Source organism: Perca flavescens, chromosome 3, assembly GCF_004354835.1.
Source record: "Perca flavescens isolate YP-PL-M2 chromosome 3, PFLA_1.0, whole genome shotgun sequence".
Classification (NCBI taxonomy): Eukaryota; Metazoa; Chordata; class Actinopteri; order Perciformes; family Percidae; genus Perca; species Perca flavescens.
The window spans coordinates 3,314,632-3,336,895 of NC_041333.1; the positions used below are offsets into that span (position 1 = coordinate 3,314,632).

General features: G+C 41.1%; 1 protein-coding gene across 3 annotated transcripts; it reads right to left on the reverse strand.

The window, feature by feature from the left end:
• Positions 1-736: 736 nt before the first annotated feature.
• Positions 737-22,030, reverse strand: LOC114552706 (tripartite motif-containing protein 3). Of its 3 annotated transcripts, none has more exons than XM_028573710.1 (13): positions 21,049-22,029; positions 10,224-10,396; positions 9,217-9,457; positions 8,868-9,019; positions 8,552-8,732; positions 6,906-7,635; positions 6,307-6,410; positions 6,062-6,229; positions 4,818-4,986; positions 3,966-4,025; positions 3,658-3,728; positions 3,023-3,163; positions 737-2,924 (listed from the first exon to the last, which is right to left on the reverse strand). In XM_028573710.1, exons 2-13 carry the CDS (start codon positions 10,367-10,369, stop codon positions 2,772-2,774), a joined length of 2,316 nt encoding a protein of 771 aa, XP_028429511.1. In that variant the 5' UTR covers positions 10,370-10,396; positions 21,049-22,029; the 3' UTR covers positions 737-2,771. The 3 variants fall into 3 exon arrangements, with proteins under 3 accessions (XP_028429511.1, XP_028429512.1, XP_028429513.1); XM_028573711.1 differs by lacking the exon at positions 21,049-22,029 and adding an exon at positions 12,725-13,310; XM_028573712.1 differs by lacking the exon at positions 3,966-4,025 and having other exon boundaries at positions 21,049-22,030.
• Between the last annotated feature and the right edge of the window lie 234 nt (positions 22,031-22,264).

Consider the following 22,264-nt stretch of genomic DNA (forward strand, 5'->3'; position numbering starts at 1 on the left):
ATATACATATTGATCCAATTGAGTATCAGCCCCTTTTATGTTAAAATGCTATTTATAAGGACTTCTATGAAGAGAGGTGCAAGGCCATAAAAAAATGTACACTAAGCTACAAACTGTTCAGAGGTTGCTCATTCATTTCAGGATTATGAATTTGTGGAGAAAAAATGAATCGTGCTCACTGTAAACCACTGGAAACATTTCGCACATTTAACAATTCTTCTGTGCAGTTGTGTTGGAAAATATCACAGACTTGAAAAAAGGAAAATCCTGCACTCTGCTCTTCTTACAGCATCACCATTTATTTTTAGATTATTTTTGGGGCCTTTTTCGGCCTTTATTTTCATTGAACAGATGAAGATATGAAGGGGAAGAGAGAGGGGGAATGACATGCAGCAAAGGGCTGCAGGTCGGAGTCGAACCTGCGGCCGCTGCGTCGAGGAGTAACCTCTATATATGGGTGCGTGCTCTACCAGGTGAGCCACCCAGGCGCCCAGTGTCACAATTTATTGAAGAAACTAACTTTTCGGTCCCTCTGGACCTTGACGAAGATCCCAAGTAGAGTGCGGGATTTTCCTTTTTTCCAAGTCTGCTTACTGTAAACCAAAAAGTGGACCCACTGTGCCTACTTTACTCATCATTTCCTCATTACCACCGTTCAGTGATTATGTTAGACACAGATCCAATCCCCCTCAGTGCAAGTCAATCATGATGAGTAGTTACATACATATACAACATCTCAGTAAACCATGTGCTTTTATTACCAGTGCATATTCATAGTGAAAACAAAATTGTATTGGTGTGACACAGCATAGGGTAAAATGCTTCAGACACGTCTGAAAAAAGTTTCACGATGTCTGGGCTCCTGTTTGGCAACGAGTCAAACAGCAGATCAGGTGCATGAAAAAGAGAAGCTTCCTGCTTGACTTCACTGGTGAAATTAGGTCATATTCTGTAGCTTGGAAAATCTCTACCCTGGGGAGGGTGAATGTGGGTGTGAGGGAGTTAAGCACAGTGCTGTGGGTAATTATGTCGGACCAGGAAGTAGCTTTCTTCCTGCACCTGGTCTAGGTTGTCTTATGACATTACACAGAATGAACACCAGGGAGAGCAAGAGCAGCAACAGCTCTACTGCTACAGGGGTTTCCTTGGGAGTCATGGCTTAATGTAGTGCAGGCAGAAACTCAACAGTATCATAGGCGAGAGTGTTCTAAAGCGTGGATGAGTTTGCTGGCAAATATTATCCAATAGAAATGTCCTCATATAATCATTTTGTGTTTTGTGTCAACTGTTTTCTATGTGAAAGCTAAAAACATAAAAAACACACACACACACACACACAAAAACACAGTAAAACAGAATTCATATTCCATCCCGATCATTTTTGTGGCCTTGGATCCAGACTACATTTGCACCAATTAACAGTTTCCTCACAAAGCTCCCAACGTCTCTGATATGTGATACTATCAAAAGAATTAAAAACTATATATTGAAAGTTGTTCCATTGACATGCTGGTCTAATTTGGATGGATTTCCTGAGATATGTGTATTCTTTCTGGTTCATAACTCTTAGCACTTCAATGAATAAAGCTCTTTAATTGTTAAAGGCATAACACTCATTCTATGAGCTCTAATCTTTAGCCATTTGTTCTGAACAGAGAAAACTTTTTTTTAATAGGAATCCCAGATGAAAACAAAGACGGATTTGTAGCTTTGAGACAAAGCTGCTAATATGCACAAACACTGATCAAATGTTTCCAGATGTGTGTGTGTGTGTGTGTGTGTGTGGGAGGGAGGGGGGTTGGATGCTGAATTCTGCTTAAAGGTGAAATTTCCCTTTAAGGTAAAGGGATAAAGTGTGAAGCTCTAAAGAAAAAAAAGCACATCAATTTAGAAAAATAATTTGTAATTGCTGAGCTAGTGTATAAAATAAAATAAATTAGCATTTTTTTTCCTTTTGTTTTTTTTTCCTTTTGAAACAACAGATATTAACAAAAATGATTATTGTGCTGCTTACATTAATAAATATGACACTCTTCTTCTATTAAGCATGTGCTGGGTATGTTTTTAAAGCACACTTTTTAACAGCTGCCATACACACAAGTTTAAAATCCTGGAATCCTTTGACTGCTGCTCTCTGAATAGCCAAACGGCTGTGTGTTTCAAAAGCACATACATACAGAGTGATCTAATATACACAATATACATTTATGTATATACAGTACATACAGCAAATCAATGCACAGATGGTGGTGACATTTGTATGTGAGAAATTTTACATTCCATTGCTGGAGAAGCGTAGCGCTGTTCATTTCACTGTAAGCATTAACTAGTTTATGAGAAAAGCAACCGATGGGTACACTGTGTTGTTGCCTAGGCATTAAGATAAAAGAAAACGTCATGCATTTGGACAAGTTATGGCTCATTAAATACTTTAATCTAAATCCTACCCTGTCCTGTCTCATAGAAAGTGTGATTTAATAATACCATCAACAGCGTACAACACACAAAAACTGTTTTTGCCACCTCTCTAAAACCCGTCCATAGCTTTATGTCCATTACAAGGATGCTACATTATCCAACTTTAAAAACAACCTTCAATACACATCATAAAGGAAGGTAAACTCATGATCACACACTTAATTATATCCGGGAGATCAGCTGATGTGCACATCAAAAGGCTGTATTGGAAAGGTCATTGCAACCAGGGGGGGGAATACATTGGCTGTGTCGTTGTCAGTGCTCGCAGTGGTGAAGATGGCCGTCTCCGGTCTCTACTGCAGGTAGCGGTAGACCTTGAAGCAGTGGTTCCCAGAGTCCGCCACCGCCACATGACCATCAGACGTGAGGGCCAGGCCCTGGGGGCCGTAAAGGGGGTCCGCTGACGTGTTGATGTAGGACAGGAAGGACCCTGAGCTGTCGAACACCTGAATGGTAACACGGCACAGGGGGAAAAGGTGAGTTAAGAGATGTACTTACAAATGTGCTCTCTGCATTGGATGAGATCCAGTTCTCTCAAGCTAACCTGGATCCGACTGTTGCCCCAATCGGCAACGATGATATTTCCATTGGCATCCACAGCCACGCCTGTCGGAGCATTGAACTGGCCGTTGCCCTCTCCGTGGGAGCCAAATTTAAACAGGAACTCCCCATCTGCATTGTACACCTGCAGGAGAAATTAAACAGGAAAGATAATAGGAACATGACACTCTGTTGTCACACATAATACAGATACGTTAAGGAAAACAGGTTACAAATCATATTGCTTAAATGATCTAAAAGATTTTTTTATGTTTTCTAATGTTTATGTTTGATGGATTTTCTTGTTTCATTGAAACTGAGCAATTTTAAATTGCTTGCTGTTTTATTTTTTTATTGTTTTAAGAATGGGTAAATGAATGGGTAAATGAATGGCAGCCATGACCATTTATAAGTACCCTTAGCACTTCATTTAAATTCAGATAACTGAATTTAAATTGACTGTAAAAAAGAAAAAAAAAGGTAAGCAGCGCAGAGCAAAGACACTGTACTGTAGCTTTGGCAAGTTCCAAATTATTCAAGTATAGATATTTTTTCTGTAAGCCATTTATTCACAATACTTCCAATGCAGGTTCACTACAATTAAATAATGTACACACACACACTTGCAAAAAGCCATACCTTGACTGAATGGTTATGAAAGTCTGTTACCACAATTTCATTTTTGTTATTTACGGCCACAAAGTGAGGACCTGGAAGCAGCAGAGGGGACAGAGAGGGAAAGAGAGGAAAGATGAGTCATCCACTGCTTTACAACACGCGACAGGAAGTTCCACACTATTTTTGGACTACAGGACACACAGGACACAAAGACACTCGGAGAGTGGACGTGGGACAACAAGTGAGACATGACACAACTGATGCATCGAACATGTAAAAAGAACAGTTTGATTTCCTGCGTTCACATTCACAGGGAGTTCATTACTTACTGAAAACAGGGCCAGATTTACTAAGCTTTTGTTCCAGTGCAATGTTTGCACCACTTTTTTCTAAAAGAAAAGAAAAGGTCCAAGTGAGAAATTAAATTGAAAGTACGGGTGAGTTTCAACTGAAATACTGCTCTCTGTGCATCAACTGAAGCCATATCAACAAGGGATTCCAGTAAAGCAAGCAAATCCTATTAACAGAAGGTTTTGTTCTCCCCAAATTTCAGTGAAAGGCAAAGACAGGAAGACCGTCCTCACATCATTTTCATGCATTAGTGTGCATTAAGAACTTTTGCCTCTGTACACCTCTGTGTTGCACTATGATGATCAGGTGCATGTTTACAGTATAAGAGTATTAATGCAATAGTAAGGAATTTACCTGTGCAGTGATGTCTATAATTAAACAAGCAGCTATACAGGCTTACATTCTTTAGACTCTGAAATTAATGGGTGCATAGAGATGATGATACACTTATTAATAAATGAGATTTGTACAAATCAACATTAGACTTGAAAAAGGAAGATCCCGCACTCTGTTCTTGCTCAGCATTACAATTTATTAAAGAAACCCCTCTGGACCTTCGTCATGAGGGAATCCTCTCCTTGCAGAGTGCGGGATCTTCCTTTTTTAAGTCTAACGTGATATTTTCCAACATACCTGCATAGAAGAATTGTTGGATGTGCGATTTTTTTCTTCATAAAGTTTAGAAATCAACATTCCAAGTATAAAACATAAATAAAATCCGTAAATCTGGCCTAACTACATGCCCTGATACATAAAAGCATGTAAGAGACATGTAAGAGACATAATTAATGAAATGATCATAGGTACTGGTACTAAGGATTACACAGTACCTGCAAAGTGTCTGTCCGATGTTCCTCTGGCTCCAAACTTTGTCACTAGCTTCCCATTTGATTGGAAGATGAAGACACAGCAGGACTTATTATCAACTGTGATGATATGTCCATTCTTATCCACAGCCACACCTTTGGGTCCCATCAGTCTCCCAGCTCCAATTTTGTTCTGCGACAGCCAGAGGGCACATGTTAGTAATTCAGTGGAACATTAATGAATCTGTGCAGTGCAGTGGTGGATGCAGTTTTCAGATCCTTTACTTAAGTACAAGTACTAAAACCACACTATAAAAATACTCTGTTACAAGTAAAAGCCCTACATTGAAAATGTTGTAAGTAAGTAAAGTATGTAAGTATCATCAGGAAAGTGTACTTAAAGGTCCCATGACATGGTGCTCTTTGGATGCTTTTATATAGACCTTAGTGGTCCCCTAATACTGTATCTGAAGTCTCTTTTATATAGACCTTAGTGGTCCCCTAATACTGTATCTGAAGTCTCTTTTATATAGACCTTAGTGGTCCCCTAATACTGTATCTGAAGTCTCTTTCCTGAAATTCAGCCTTGGTGCAGAATTACAGCCACTAGAGCCAGTCCCACAATGAGCTTTCCTTAGTATGTGCCATTTCTGTGTCTGTAGCTATTGAGGAGGAGAGAGGGGGGGCAAGGTGGAGGGTGGGGGTGTGGCCTTGACCAACTGCCACTTTGCTCGTTTGAAAGCCATGATGTCTCTCTCTGGTGATGGTGATAGGTATACACCTATCACCATTTCTAGCCACTGGGGGACCATAGGCAGGCTGGGGAATGCATATTAATGTTAAAAAACCTCATCAAGTGAAATTTCCATGCCATGGGACCTTTAAAGTATTAAAAGTAAAAGTACTTAATTCAGAAAAATCCTCACATCTCAGAAACTGGAAAACAATCAAAACACTTCTTAGTGAGTCTTTAATCGGTTAATCATTTCAATAATATAAAATATAATCTTTTATAAACTACATGTGTTTTGTGTGCAAACATTCTAATTTGTAAAGTAACTAAAGCTGTAACAGATGAATGTAGTGGAGTACAATATTTCTCTGTATAGCGGAGTAAAAGTAGAAAGTGGCATGAAAAGAAAAGACTCAAGTAAAGTACAAGTACCTCAACATTTGTACTTAAGTGCAGTACTTGACTAAATGTACTTAATTACATTCTACCACTGGTGCAGTGAAAATGCTGGTTATTCCTGGCTGTGACCATTCACCTTGAACTTGCCATCCGAAGAGAAGATGCTAATCCATCTGTTGTCGTAATCTGCTACAATAATGTCCCCGTTCATGTCCACTGTGACCCCTGTGGGGCGCTGCAGCTGCCCTGGTGAACGGCCCCTGACCCCAAACCTCATCTTAAACTGGCCTTCATTTGTGAAAACCTAGGAAAAGACAAAATTCACTTAACAATTAAATAACTCATTACATTTCTTATTCAGCTCTAGAGGACGCCACTGACCTGTATACACTGGTTGTTGCTGTCGGCCACCACGATCCGTCCATTACTGGAGGTGGAGATGCCTTGTAGGTTAGTGAATTCGGCTTTATCTCGCCCTCTTGTTCCTGTCATATCAACAAGACATCAGGCTACTTCAGTGTTATGCGTGTGTAAACATCATACACAATTCAAATCTGCTGTACTTTGCTTGGAATATCTCTTAAAAGGTTTAGCTTTTACTTGCATTTTTATTTAATTTTTTTATTTAACCTTTATTTATATATATAAGTCGATTGAGAACAAATTCTCTATGGCAACAACGACCTGTCCCATTTACAGAATTACACATTCATACCTGGAAGCTGCCCAGTACAACCATAGTCTGATCTGCTGGCCACAGAGCAGCTCCACTGGAGCATTTTTTATTTTTTTGGGGTTAAGGGCCTTGCTCAAGGGCACCTCAGTGGTGATTTTTAACAGTTTGAACGGACAGGAAACAACTGTGTGCTGCAAAAGAGCTCTAAAACCTAATACTCTGCATCTTGCAAGTGTGCTCTAGAGAAACACCGTCCTACAGCTCTCAGTCAGTAGTAACCAGAATTAACAGCAGGTTCACCCACCCACTCTGTAGATCAGCTCATCCTCTATCGGGTTTTCCTTTTTCTTGGTGGTGCTGTACATGCTGGAGGGTCTGCGCACAGCCTTCTGTCGAACGTGACCTCCTCCTCCGCTCGGGGACTTCACCCTTCTCTTCACGTCGTCTGGCGACTGCAGGACGTCCGACGGCTTGACAGCGCGCAAACGGAACGGACTCCCCCTCACGGGCTGTTCGTACAGCAGCAAAGAGAAGGTGAACTCTCCCTCTGAGCGGATGGTGTATCCGACCTCGTAGGTGCCGTTCTTGTTGTCCGCCACCTCGGCTTCAGTGCACACTCCGTCGGCTGAGATGATCTCTGCCCTCAGAGCGGCGTTGCCAGTCTTCACTAGCTCTCCGTCCTTGTCTTTAGTAGTGACTGTGACAGTAGTGTGCTGGCCGACCAGTGCGTGCCGCAGGCCTTCGCCGGTGGCGACACTGGTGTGGCCTACGGTCCCTGTTGTGATCAGGACTCCCAGGTTCTGAATGGAGCGCCTCAGTCCGTCCGTCTCTACCTGGCATTCCAGATGTCCGTTTTCGTGGGGATGCTCAGGAAACGTGTGTCGTGCCAGGGCACTGACCCGCTCGCCCATCTGCTTCTGGACCAGCAGGACCTCTGTGGCGCTCCCGTGGCTCAGGGCCTGCTCGGTGAAGTTGCAGCTGCTTTGAATGTTCTCTTTGCCCTGAAGCAAAGAGGTCAGCTGGGCTTGAAGCACCTGGGAATGTCCGAAGAGACAGAGGCAGACAGTCAGTGGCGCTTGTACTAAAATGTGGAAACTTTTTATGCTATTTTCCAGAGCCAGAGCTATAGATTATACTAACCTTAATATTTCCACTATGAACGGATTTACAGAATATAAAAATCTCGGCATCTGGATTGACGAAAAGCTCCTTTTCAAATTTCACATTGATAATCTTGTGTGCCGATTTAGGCAGAAAGTTGGCTATATATGTACAGAAATAAAAGCATCTTTCCCATGTTTTGTAGGAAAAGGGTTGTTGAAGCAGTTTTCATGTCGGTCTTGGACTATGGTGATGTGATTTATAGACACGCATCCTCCTCAACTCTTACATTTTTGGACTCAGTCTATCCCTCTGCCTGGAGATTCATAACCGGTCATGTCTATGGTACACATCATTGTATTTTATATAAAAGTGTTGGGTGGTCTTCTCTCCAAGAAAGACGTGATACTCAGTGGTATCTCTGTATCCACTATAAGGCCCTTGTTGGAAAACTACCACACTCCCTTACAGAACTTCTGTGTTACTCAGAGGGATTTGCTCTGAACTTGGAAAAACTGCTTTTAACTTTATACAACTGACCCCTGGAACAAATTACAGAACTTTCTTAAAATCAACTCACTTCGTGCCTTTTTTTCACAATTTAGAAATTCTGTAACTGCTTGACATGCTTGTACTTTCTTTTGCATCCTTATTATCCTAATGTATTTATCAAATCATTTGTCCAATTCAAAAAGTTTAGTGTCTTTCTATTTTTCTTATGGTGTCGCTTCTTTTCTGTGTTGTTGTTTTGTTTCTATTATTGTAATTTAACTCAATGTCACTGGAAATGGGGGCCGCCCCTCAACGATTTCTCGATTACAAAAAAGGGAAATCCGAAAGACCTCTGACCTTCTGCTTAGTGCTGCAGATGTTTTCCACCTCAGTAATGAGAGCGGTCTTGCGTTGGTGTAAGGCCTTCTCCAGCTCGTCAAAAGTGTTACTGATTTCGGTCACTGCCTCGTTTTTCCGCTCTGTAAGCTGCTTGGAGATCTCATTCACAAGCTCAATGGCAGCCGTCAGCTGAGGTAGCCTGCCAGAAAAAAAGCAGAGTAGATGAACACAGAATAATACTTTCACATTAGCGTTCTTTGTATTTCCAACACATCCAAGATCTTCCAAATGCAATCACATACTTGATTATGGATTAAAGCGCTGAAAATCCTACCTGTTGCGCACAGCGTCCAGCTGATTTTTTAGCGCTGACTTATGCTGTTCCAGCACATCCCTCAGAGGAACTGTCACATGTTCCCTGTGTTCCCCTTCTGTACACTCCAGACACATGGCTGTTTCACATGACTCGCAGTAAAACTCCATCACCTGCAGATGGCGCAGAGGAGCACAAGACAACTGAGCATCACATTTCTGTGGCTACATTTGCTTATAAATTCAAACCCATATAAGAAAGAAATATTTCATGAGATCTTGCAGTAGACAGTGCTGTCATGAGCTTGTGGGTGATCTCCGATAGATCTGAACTACTATGTAACACCCTCTGTCCTTTTGTTTTAGCTTACCTTGCCCTCGTGATTGGGGCAAGAGAGGGGCTGACAGGCCGTCGCTGCACTGGCTGACTCCAGAACATTGCAGGCCTCGGGTCGGCTGCACTCTGGGTCTCGCTGTAACACCTCCATTAGGTTTGTGATGAAGAAGTTGTTCTGCAGGGCTGCCACACCCTTCTCTGGCAAGATGGAGGTCTGTCTGCACACTGGGCAGGACAGCGTCAAAGACTGGGGAGGGATGTAGTTCTGTAGACATCTACAGAGAGACAAGATGTTAAAGAAATGACTGTGAGGGCTGAAGCTGCAATGTAGCACCTACTCCAGGTCACAGGGTGTAAAAGAGCAAAACTGTTGTTTTTAGACTTGCTTAGAAGACAATAAGATTCTGCTCCTTTTGGCTCGGCACAACAGAGAGCATCAAATTATTTAAATAATAGACTATCTGTCTCTGTGGAAATTGGTGCTTGCTGCCAACAATGGCGTGCCATAAAGAATGCTGTCTGTTTTATTGGGGCCAACCTCAGAGTGGCTGGTGCCTTACATCATGCAGAAGCCACAATGATGACAAAATAGCTGGCCTAGTGGTGTGATTTGGGGTCATTACACATCATTTTGAAATCCTTTTAAACATCCCTTAAATGCATCCCAAATAAAGAGCTTACTGCAGGCAGAGGGAATACAAAGAAACATTATAGTACACTAAACGATTTATGTCTTTTCTTATGTGCTCACTTTCTGAATTACGCATAATATAGAAACAAACAAATTCTGGTACATCAGCCTAAAATGGGTAAAATCTGTCTCATATTTAAAATTTGATTTCAAATCTTTTATGGCTCTAATTAGATTTTTTATCTTATATTGTTTTCTCTTTAATTGTCTCCCATTGTTTTACTTTTTTATTTTCTAATGCCATACTAATCTTGCAGTATTAATTAATCAGTCATCTGTAAAGCACGTTGAACTGCATTTTTTGAGAGGTGCTGTACAAATAAAGTTGGATTGATTGGTTCAGAGCTTACTTCTCACAGAAGGTGTGCAGGCAGGGCAGGACCTTGGGGTTGTGATAATGGTCCAAACAAATGCTGCAGACCAGGAACTGCTTGTCTATCTGCCTGACCACAGGGCTGGTGCTGCCGGTCTCACGCTTAGCCATGGTGACGGACATTCAAAGAGGGCACAGGAACCGCTTAACCTGCACACACAGGGTGAAGAAACAGGACTAAGGTCAAGAAAGCCTAGAGGAAACGTTCAAAGAGAGTGAGGAGGGCGTGTTCGCTTACCATCAGCATGAGCGAAGGAAGAAATGAGTCTTAATGTTGTTAACAAAAAAACCTCTGCTGCCACTGTATGCTCTCCCTTTCTTATTAAACTGCATCAGTATGGGATGAGCGTCTTTTTTCACAAACACCCGTATAGCCAGAGGTTATGTGACTTTATAAATGAAAACTCTAATACGCTAATGCAGTGGAAGAAAAATGATTACATGTGATTATCCCTTTGCGGGGCAGAACTCTCAGCCCCGACAACTATGCAGTCTGGGAGCCAACATGTCTGTGTTTACAGTGGAGTTTGAAGTGTAGAATATGTGTGTATATAAATATGCTGTTAACAAAAACATGCTTAATGCATCTTGTCTGATTCCTGGCAATATTTGACCATACACAACAAAGTCCGCTGTTTTATTGTTTAACATTCGTTAAAATTGCAGATGATAGGTGGATGCCTGCTGGCTCTCTGTTCAGATGGTTGTTGCTGTTACATGAAATTGTATCACTGGGTCAAGCACAGATTATCTCAGTTTGCCAATGACATGTTGTAAAAATACAAGCACACTGCTTTAATGTGATCCATAAATATTGCTTACAAAACAGCATCAATCTATTTCATGCAATGTTAAAGACGTTTCAGCCATTGGTCTGGTTAGGTAGTTAGCTCGTTTGTATTGTAACATTACAAAGTATTTCTGTTTAATTTGGCTGTACACAATCAGAATTTAAGCTCCTTAAGTTTTCTTCTAAGGCTTCTTTGGTTATTTTTTGGTTCAGCATCACCAAAATAAAGTTTTGATTCTTTCGTTCACAGCTCCATTCCTCCGCTCTCTGTCTTCGCTTGCCCAAGCTTACTTGCTCCCTCTTTTTGATCTCGCTGTCTTTTTTTAAATTGAGTCAGGAAGCCAAGAAAAAGCCAACTTTACTTTTAATGTTATCAAACAAAGAGATATATTCTCCCTCCTCGTCATAAAATGGTCATAAACAGACATTGTGAGAGCAGTAGCTCAGTCTGTAGGGAGTTGGGTTGAGAACCGGAGGGTCACTGGTTCAAGTCCCCATACAGACCAAAGTATAGTGGTGGACTGGTAGCTGGAGAGGTGCCAGTTCACCTTCTGGGCACTGCCAAGGTGCTCTTTAGCAAGGCACTGAACCCCCAACTGCTCGGGGCGCCTTTCCATGGGCAGCCTCCCCCACTCATTAGTGCATGTATAGGTATTGACCATGTGTGTGTAATTCAGGCCTGTGTGGAATAACAACACAGTGAAAACATTGTAATTTCCCTTGGGGATTAATATATTATAGTATACATTATTATTATTCCTAGTTCTATGAATGAAGCAGTCGCTGAGTTGCTGTGTGTTTGACCAATCAATGACGGTAATCTCTGCAAACCCCACCCCGAAGGTTCCTGTACTTTCAGAAAGTACCACCCTCAGATCAGGAACTTTTGGGGGGTAAAAAGACCCATGAAAAGGTCCTCGGGCCTTGATTTACACCCTGGTCCCTGTGGTTGAAGTTCCTGCGGTCAAAAAGCGGCTTAAGACACCTTTTATCGGGTAACTGAGACACAACTTTGTAGAGTGCATGTCATTAGCCACTGGCTTTTTGTAGTTTTCACTTCATTTCAGATGCTGCTCTTGTTGTCACCATGTCTGTCATGCAACATCCCCTAATAACGTTAACATCGCATTGTGCCTCTTGAATGAATGCTCTCCATCCACTTCATCGAATTTAATTAGAGAGATGGAATTTAGTACTTATATGAAAATTTAAGGAACGATGTCATTCGAATTTGGAAAAGAATATCTTAAATATACTAAAAACCACTTCATGAACAAATAATATAAAAACTGTATGTAAATGTATGTGTATGTATATGAAAAGGTGAAATCTACTTACATTCAGAGATATGTGATATGCATGAAGTTGTAGTGCTAATATAATCAATGTGAGCCTGAGAGCAGTGAAACATAAGAACCATCATGTTTGACTTGATTCAACTGCAAAAAGACAAATCTAAACTCCAACCTTAAATGAGACAGGATCCTATCTTTGTCCTAAAAACAGCCTTGTGGATAAAAATGTAATGAATTATCAGTAACTGTGAAACATCATTGCAAGACTCACTATTGACTGTAATGTTGCATACCTGCAATTGTTAACATCCCAGTTAAGAGCCATGATCTAGATCTAATTAAATGCTAAGAAGATACACTCAAACTATTCCTTAGAAGGCAAAGTCAACTCACCCATCACCTCTTGATGCGTCACAGCCCTATGACTGTACTATTCTTCAGCCTCGCCTCATCTTTCAGCCACTTTTCCAACAGCAAGGTTTGTAATTTCTCCTTTGAAGTTGCATCTACACAACTGCTCTCTCAGTCTGGCCTGCAGAAGGCTAACCATCAGGCCTGCACTTCACCTAGCATCAAGAGCTAAAGCCCCCCACTCTGCCTTTCGCCTCTGCCCTGACTAATATAGCTTGGCCCCTTTTCTTTGAGAGTAAGGAGAGGAAAGAGGAAGCTTTAAAACGCCACTCCCCAAATTCCTCCTAGTTCCTTTCCTTAACTCCCAGCTGGTTGAGGTAGGCACCACCTGTCTGTCTGTCTGTGCCTGCCTGTCTGTCTGCCTGTATGTCTGTCTGTGCCTGTCTGTCTGTCTGTCTGTCTGTCTGTAGGGAGAACATTCCCGGTGAACTGGGCTGCCTGTCTCACAAGCAGGCCGGCCTCAGAGGCAGCTGTCCCTCTCTACAACACAGAGCAGCGAGCTCTAACAATGGCATTCCAGATCTGCTCACAGCTCACCACCCCACATTCCCCTCTCTCTTCCCCTCCCTTCATATATTTTCTTTCTTTCTATTGTCCTCTCTTTTTTCTCCTCTCTCTCTCTTTTAGTAAAACCACATAAATGCACTCATAGCATCAGCGGGCCTGCTCTCAGTCACAGACGTCTTGCAGATGGGGATTTTCTCAGGCATGTAGGCCTCATTGTTGCTCCTTGCTAAGTTACTCTGCCTCCCCCTTTCACTGTCCAAACGGCCAGCCCTTCCCCGACCTCGCTCTGCCTCCCCCTCCTCTTGTCTCCCCTACAAAAGCCCTCCCCTGCCTGGACTGTCTTCCCTTCACATGGACTCTGAATTGCAGCAGCTGAACGGTGACATCAGGAGGAAGCTTGAGGAGCCAAAGCCCTCAGGCTCCTCCCCTCTCGGCTAGCTAGCTGCTGCCTTTTGGGTTGCAACAGTCCCCCCCCCTTCCCTTCCTCCCTGCCTGTCTATTCCTCCCCGCCTGTCCGTTCTCTCAGCAGCCCTCGGCTCAGTTCCTCCCACTCGCCTCACCACAGAAAGAGGATCTTTCTCCCACTCACAGCAGCTCTGGGTAGCCGTGTATGTGCTTAGAGAAAAGCTAAGTAATGTGAGCGAAAAATGCACTGAATAATAAACAAAAAAGACAAAAATAACATTGATTAAATAATTGCAGATTTAAATATAGAACTTTACAAGCCTAAATATAAATGATATGTTCTATAAAATAGTATAGTATAGTGTAATATAGTTAAATCTTCAGAAGACTGACAAACCTAAAAATAACAGAAGTGATTCATCAGTTGAGAGATTAAAAATAGATCTGACAGAAATATAAGAAATACAGTATTAGTGACAGCAGAGTACAGAGTAGAGAGCTAAATCTGCAGTTTCTTGTAACGTTTGAAGCAGCATGTGACGAGATGCTCTTCACGGCTCTGTCACGGAAACTGCATGATCAGCACTTCATACAGACGAGGTCAGTTTTCCAAGTCAGTATGCAACTGTGTTTCCTCTGTACTAGAGAGACGCCTGCAGACAATCCACGGAATGTGAACGTCGTTTGTAAATTTGGCTGTTTGACTGCAAAGCGTCTCGTGCCACTCTCACCCTGAATTACAGCTAAGTGGCTTAATGTCCTCCTGCAGGGTCAGGTCCTGTCTGCCATCTGGATTTGTGTCTGCCAGACTTGATGACTCCATCACACCCAGTCAACTCAAATCTGAATTAAAGCAAACACTGCACATACATTCACAGAAGCCTGGCCTGACACACTACTCAAATGCTGTTACCACCAGGGAAGCAGTTACAGGCGATGCTTGTCCACCACAGACCAGACTATAGGGAGGAATCATATACTACATATACTACAGGTGAGTTGTATGGCTGCTCGACTATGGACAAAATCATAGTCACGGTTATTTTTGGTCAATATTGAAATCGCAATTATTTGACACGATTACTTATTGACTTTTGGAAAGAAGTTGAAATGATTGAATTTAAGAAATAGTGAAAACACCTTAAACTGTGACATTTCCCTTAACCCTTCTGTTTTCCTCGGGTCAAACGTGACCCGTTTCTAAATCAGAAATCTGGGTCTCTTTCAACCAAATTTCCCAAAAATAACTGAATGAAGTTGGCTAGAAGCCTAGATGTAACACAGAATTGGCTAATAATTTATACTTTATGCTTTACAAACAGGCAAACCATAGGACAGCATGTGAGTAGGTAGGAAATCGTCGAAAGTGTCAAAGAAAGCCTCCAAAGCGTTAAAACCGTTGAAAAAAGGGTCCCAAAAAACACAGAAATTGTCAGAGAAAAGCATTAAAAATTAAGTCAAAAGCGACAAAAAAGCTTCAATAAAGTGTTGATAATTGTCAAAATATGGCCGACGGAAAGACAATATGAGGGTTAATACTTTTCCCGTCTCAACCTTTGTTTTTATATTTAAAAGACAAGACAAAATAAGAGTTTACTTGCAAAACGTAATATGCAAAATAATCAATCTTTTTGGATTACATTGTTATTGTGATCAATCCAAAATCGTAATCACGATTACAATTTGATTAATTGCACAGCCCTAGTGAGTTGTTTGTGTGCTGAAGACGGGGACGTCTAATATGAATGGTTTCAATGGATTTCAGCAACGTTTTCTCACATTCAGAGAAAACGTTATTACGCTTGGAGTTTTTCTGCTGCAGGAGGGCAGGAAGCCATGCCCCGCTCTTCACCTCTCACTAAAGTGCTGCTTGTAGTTGTGAACTTGGACTAAAGAGCTGCCAGTCGTTCTGCAAATGATCACTCTGAAGGAGGTTTTCCCTACAATACAAAAAGTAATTAGTCATGACTGCTAGTACAGTTCATGTTGTAAGTGTAATGAATAAAAGAAAGACATTTAATGTTATCTTTTGTGGATAAGAAAACGTCCTGTTTAGAATCCCCCAAAGGGTCAGAATGAATAGATAATCACCGACAGTTTTTATATTTGATTATATATGAGACCTATTTCATAAGATTCCATAGAAAGACCCTAAATATCAAAATATTACCTCTTGGGTAAGTCAGGGTACTCCTAAAGTGTGATGCAGAAAACAATATGAATATGAATTTAAACATGTATTTTCTTTAAGGGGACAGTTTATAAAAATAAATCCACAGAATAAAATCAACCTTATGTTTTTAAACATATATGGTCTTGACTAAGTACTTCTAGAAAGAAATGTTATTGCTAATAAGTAATTTGATCTTGAAAACTTGGCTGATAATACAAAAATGGTTTTGGGGCTGGGTAGGATCACTGATCATTGAAATCATCATTATAACATTAATGAAGACATTTTATGGTATCTCTGACATATCATGATACTTCAAATGCATGCAAAATCCCATAGACAATAATCAAACTGATGTTCAAAGCTTATCCATTAGATTTCTACTACAGTCATATCATTGTTATATGATTCCACTGAAAGTTGAGAAATGAAACGGTGATTACTTAGGATTCCAGGATGTTTGCACTTCAAGGGCCATAAAACGTATTTAAACCCTTCCCTTCCTCTTCCCCTGTGTGAGTAAGAGGCTGTTTCAGTATCATCGGTTTACTACTTTATGAACCTGTGTTGGATTATATTATACGCACAATTATTTCTAATAACTCATCTGTGATGGCTGCTGTATGAGTCACAGCAGAGAGGACTTCAGAGTAAGAGACTTCAGGCTAGAGAGTTTTCCAAATGTTTATTTCAGCAGGCAGCTGTGTGTTGCTCCGGTAAACATGGGCGAAAGTCTCAGCGACCTGTAGTAGGAAGTGTTGGCCACCCCGATGACGTGCTGTCAAGATTGTGTTTAAATATAGACTGTTAGTTTAGGCTTCCATCCACATCTGTTGTGTCCCTGTGCATGTGTCATCGTGCAGTAATCGTTCCTGCCTATACCCAGCCTGGGCAGAACCAGCCTAGATCTGATTTAGAATCAGCTCCCCATTACTGACTGTGATTGATGTTTTGCTGATGAAGTTTTAAAGAAGTGTGTAGATTGTAATGAAGAAATAACCTGTTTGACTGAGAGAGAAAAAAGAAGAGAGAGTAATGTACCAGAGATTTTAAATTAGCTTCACCGCAGGGATGCATTACTCTCCATAAATTAAATTTTTTAAAAGCTTTGTGATCATAATGTCAATTTGCAGCGATATCTGATTGAATCTAATTCAGACATAGGTCGAGCATGACTGATTGCATTGTCCTATTTGTATGAGCAATAACAATCTAAAGAAGCCTTGTGCTGGCGGCTGTAAACCTGAGAACGAGACATTTCTCAAAATACATTTCTGTGTTTTTGGGAGTGTTAAGGGGCTGTTGTGGGGCCAGTGAGGGTGCCTGGCTCTATGATGATGACTTATCAATCATTATTCACACAGAAACATTTGCTTCTCAAACTAACAAGCTCCCCTTACACTTCACTGCATTGGATGAAGGAATCTGTCTCAATGCATCAGTCTCTGTCAGACCGCTCACAGCAGTGACGCTGGTTTTTCACGTAATGAAAGAAAAAAGTCTGTGGCCATAATGTAGGAGGCTTTGGAGAACAACAGACTCAACATAAGACACAACTATTGTTTCATGTTATATTGTTTTCACGGCGCTTAGCTAATCCACAACGGTGCTCAGTGTTAGTATTCATATTTTATGTCTGATTTTGAGTCTGAGTGCATAGGGATATATATATATATATAAAATATTTGAATATTTAACAAATGCCTGGCCAAAAGCTGCCGACCAAGTGTGTACATTTTAACATTTTAAAACTATAGGATTAATTACTAACTGTAGAGCTGCAAAGATGAATTGATTAGTTATCAACTATTTTGATGATCAATTAATCGGTTTGAGTCTTTTTTTAAGAACAAAAAAAGTTAAACTTCTCTGATTCCAGCTTCTAAAATGTGAATATTTTCTAGTTTTCTTCTCTCCTCTGTGACAGTAACCTGAATATCTTTGAGTTGTCGACAAAACAGTCAAAGAAATTTGAGGACGTCATCTCGGGCTTTGGGGAACACCATTTTATAGACCAAACAACTAATGGATCAATTGAGAAAATAATGGACAGATGAATCATTAGTTGCAGCCCTGACTTGTACTGTACTCACTGTAGCCATCTTTCATATGCTTTTGTCTGCAGACATTACATTGATAAGATCTGACAACTAATGAGAGAAGACAAGAGAAAGTGACCACATGATGTCAAGAACAGTAGTCAGCAGAGGTTTTAATCAACACTGACACCAAAAGGGAGTCAGGAGACATTTGTGTCCCTCCCAGTGAGCCCACTATTACAAAGGCTGACAGAAGACAATGCGGCATGCAGGCGGTGTGTCTGCAGGCACAACATACACTGCAGATTTTATAAAAAGTCGATCAGTGCACAAACACGGGCCCCAGCCTGAGACCCTTATCCACCTGCAGTAAGAGTTATAGAGTGACTCGGGGGACAGGGACTCAGATAGTCGCATCATGTCCTGTTCATGTTATCCTGTGCAAATGCACCGGCAATGTTCTGCTTCACAGTTTGATTACCAATGGTCAGAGTGCACTATGAAGAATTAGTGGTGTCGCAACTTGTACAACAGAATGTCAATGACTTTAGGGCTGCAACTAACGAATATTTTCATTGTTGATTAATCTCATAATTATTTTCTCGATTAATCGATTAGTTATTTGGTTTATAAAATGTCCTCAAATGGTGAAAAATGTGGATCCTCAAATGTCTCGTTTTGTCCACAACTCAAAGATATTCAGTTTGCTGTCATAGAGGAGTGAAGAAACTAGAACATATTCACATTTAAGAAGTTTGATTTAGATCATTTGTATTTGTTTTTCATAAAAAACGACTAATCGATTAATCTTTGCAGCTCTGAATGACTTTACAAGACAAGTGAATCTTGATGTATGATGATCTGGATGGGTTTTTGGAATGAGCGTTTACTGAGCGACACAATATTTAGTTTGATGAAATGCACTATATCAGGGCATAATGGTCTCTACAAAGCAACTCAATCATAATAAAGGTATAAATGTATGTGGGTTTAAAAATGTATGTGGGAATTATAACATCTAAATAACAGGGATTTGTGTTGCCTTATGTTTACTATAATTGACTTAGTAGTCAAGCCTTCATTAATCTTTGGCCTGTAACATGTTTGACAGGGTAAACCTTTAATCATTGCTGTAATTTGGTTTTTCCTGGAAGCCCTGCATCATCTGGGTTTATCCCTATATAGTGCCAAACACTGTTTAAACTACATAGTTCACTAAAAACAATCGCAACGTTTAAGTTCAATTGCTGAAGTTTTAAATATGAAATAAACCATCAACCCTTTACATCTTTGTGCAACGATGGTGAAGTTGTTTTCCTGGCATTACTGATGTAAAGCTTAGACTGGGAAATGTTGCTCATAGAGTCTCATGTAATATTAAGTATGCAGTGCACATTATATCATCTCTGTTATGACTACATCTTTTTTCATGAGGTTATGTTATCGGCTACTTATGATGCCTCACGTACAGAACCTAAAGAAAAGGCCCTCAACCAGTGAAAGTGCTGACTTTTTGGTTGGTTCAGGAAAATCCATTTTAAAGGAGGGCAAATTACATTGTCTAATGATCGGCTGTGATCAATCTTAAGTGTAGACCTACAGTTCATACAGGATAATGAGCAGGATACAAACAGCTCCTAGTCTGAAAAGATTTAAAATAAAGTTATCAAATTACTAAATTTACTACAATATGCTTTAACTGTGTGCGGCACGTTAATACCTACAGTTCAGTTCAGTCTGTATTGTCCTACATGGGAAATTTGTTCCAAACACATATATGCCGCAGTAAATCCGTTTAATAAAACACATTTTAAATTTAAAGGACAAGCCAAATAAATGATTTCAACTGATATTGAATTCAATCATATTTAGATTGTACCATTTGATTTCAGAGCACAAGTTAAGAAAATAAACCCAGAAAAAAAGTTACTGTCATAGACCTTATTCACACAAGGGTGATGTAACCTGTAGATTGACTTTAAATCAATGACTATCACTGATCAGGGCCAAATAATACGGATTAATCAATCCATTTATCAATCGGTCTATATGCTCTTTTGTCTGGGTGCACAGCATATTGATATGGACAATAATTAGGGTCTGCCTTCAAAGGCTGTATCTAGTCATTTTGAAGGTACAATTTGTATTCTGGCAGACTACACTTTGTCATTAGTTCAACATTTACAAAGAGTGTGTTACGGTCAACAAAGCAGCCTTGTTTGTAACACAGTTCTTGAACACGTGCTGCCAGCCCTGTCTACCTACATAATACTGGACATCCTCTGAGACTCCAAGCTCATGCATGCAAACGGAATGAAACCCTGAAGTCATGAGACAGACATGTAAGCCCTGCTAAGTATCTGCCCTCGGGCACAGCATCCAGGGCCGTCTGCAACCTCCCTGTGACCCAGTGCAGGCAGCCAACAGAGTAAAACCAGCCAAACATTTCCATCCACAGCACTCATCAAGCATGTGACTTTTGAGATAGTTTTACACAAACCAAAGATGAGCTATATTCCACGACAGAAGACCAACCAATAAGGAACCACCGAAGCATCTGCTCACAGTCTAGGCCTGAGGTGTGAAACTGATGCATTGGCTGTTGCTGCAGTACAATGCCACACAAGGGCTCACAGAATGACATAAGCAAACAATACGCTGATTCACATGTGGCTCACACAGCTTCCCAGCAATATAGCCCATACATATTCAGATCAGAAAACCAATGAAAGATCACTAATCCTCTAAACAAAAGAGCACGTATGCCTGCTTACAGAGCCCAGCCCTCAGACTGCAGCAGAGATGCCCACCTGCTACAGAGCCGGCAGCCAGGGCTGCCTAGGAGCTAAAATGGAGAAGCGTGTGGGCTGGTTCAGGAAGCATTAAAGAATCAGAGCAGCAACAGTTGCTCTTACACAAGGCTGAAATAAAATGCTTTTTCTTTACGTTTTCATTGACAGATGAAGATGAGTAAAAAAAAAAAAAGAGAATACATCACACCAAAGAGGACTGGATGTATATTTACCAATGCACAGATGCTAGATGGGATGGAGTAATCAATTATTCATCTGCGCTCATCCCAGTCATTGTATTATTTAGGAATCCAGATGATGGAACAAACAAGATGAGAATGCAGAAATATGATATCATAAAAGGAAGTGAATAGCCAAGATTGTACTCACATGAATACCCAGCAGGAGGGAGTGGAGTGTCAGCATTGCAGGCCGTAGCGAAAGCTTCCCATTGTCAGTGTCCCAATCCTCTACAACAAAATCCACAGACCGGGCAACAGAAAGGAAAGGGCAGGGTCTGTCTGGGAGAAGAAGGGGACAGTAAGGAAGAGGAGAAGGGAAAGGAGGAGATTAGGGGAGTGGCTTACATGCAGCATTGGTTAGACGGCTGATGGGAGGAGTTGAAGAACCCAACGGCATATGGAGGGGGTAGGGAATATGCAAAACAGTTCAAATCTCAGGAACTGACTGAGGGAGAGTCTGTCTGGTGCAAAGGGGTTTGGTTTCTTTAGATACCGCCCAGTTCCCTTAAAAGGACAAAGGATGCAGTTTATTACCTTTAAGCCTTGAATTGAGAGGGTGCAAAGAATTACTCGAGTACAAAGACACAAGGAATATACTTCTGAATAATAATAATAATCAGGCTATTTACCATGACTTTAGTTCAGTGATTGGAATGTTTCACAGCATGTTTTATGTTAAATCCTATGCCTCATACTGTAAGGCCCCCGTTTCTTGCATTTTTAACTGTAAAAAGGGAAATTGCTATGTAGAGTCGATGACGGAAGGGACATGAGAGGGTGCAGGAGAAGGCAAAGACACAGGGGGTGTCCTGTTTGTTCTGGTATGGATGTTCCAGTTATTTGGGTGGAGTCCGGTGGTGGCGGTATAGGGGTTGGGATCAGGACACTTGATGAATCTATTGGAATATGTAGGCTAATAATAAAGGCTGTGTGTAGAAGGGAAAAATGGAAGTGCACAAAATGGGTATTTGAAGAACAAAGCAATTAGCCCAAACTACGGCTCAATGGATGGAGTGGGGGGGGATGGGTCAATAGATGCTCTAGGTAAAGATTAATGAGAAAGAGGATAACAGAAAGGCATGAATGAAAGAAAAGATGGCAACCTATTGTAATGTGGATGCACTGTGGGAGGCTGCTGTGGAGATGCAGGTGGTGGGGAGTATGTTGAGGGTGGGGCTTGGGGTGAGAGGAAAACACAGTCATCTCTGGGTTTTATTCTGCAATGTGGGGTTGCCATGGAGACTGCTTCCATCATAGTTTAGTCAAGATGGCTGTTGCAGTCTGGCAGAAGCAGCAGCAGCAGCAGCAGCAGAGAGCAGGTCACACAACACATACTGTAGGTACCGCTTACTGCCAACACTGGG

Coding starts and splice junctions, on each gene's coding strand:
- LOC114552706 (XM_028573710.1), bottom strand. CDS start 10,369: ATGTCCGTCACCATGGCTAAGCGTGAGACCGGCAGCACCAGCCCTGTG. Junction 6,411..6,905: donor TGAGCTGATCTACAGAGTGG/GTGGGTGAACCT, acceptor TTGATATGACAG/GAACAAGAGGGCGAGATAAA. Junction 3,729..3,965: donor TAAATCTGGCCCTGTTTTCA/GTAAGTAATGAA, acceptor TGCTGCTTCCAG/GTCCTCACTTTGTGGCCGTA.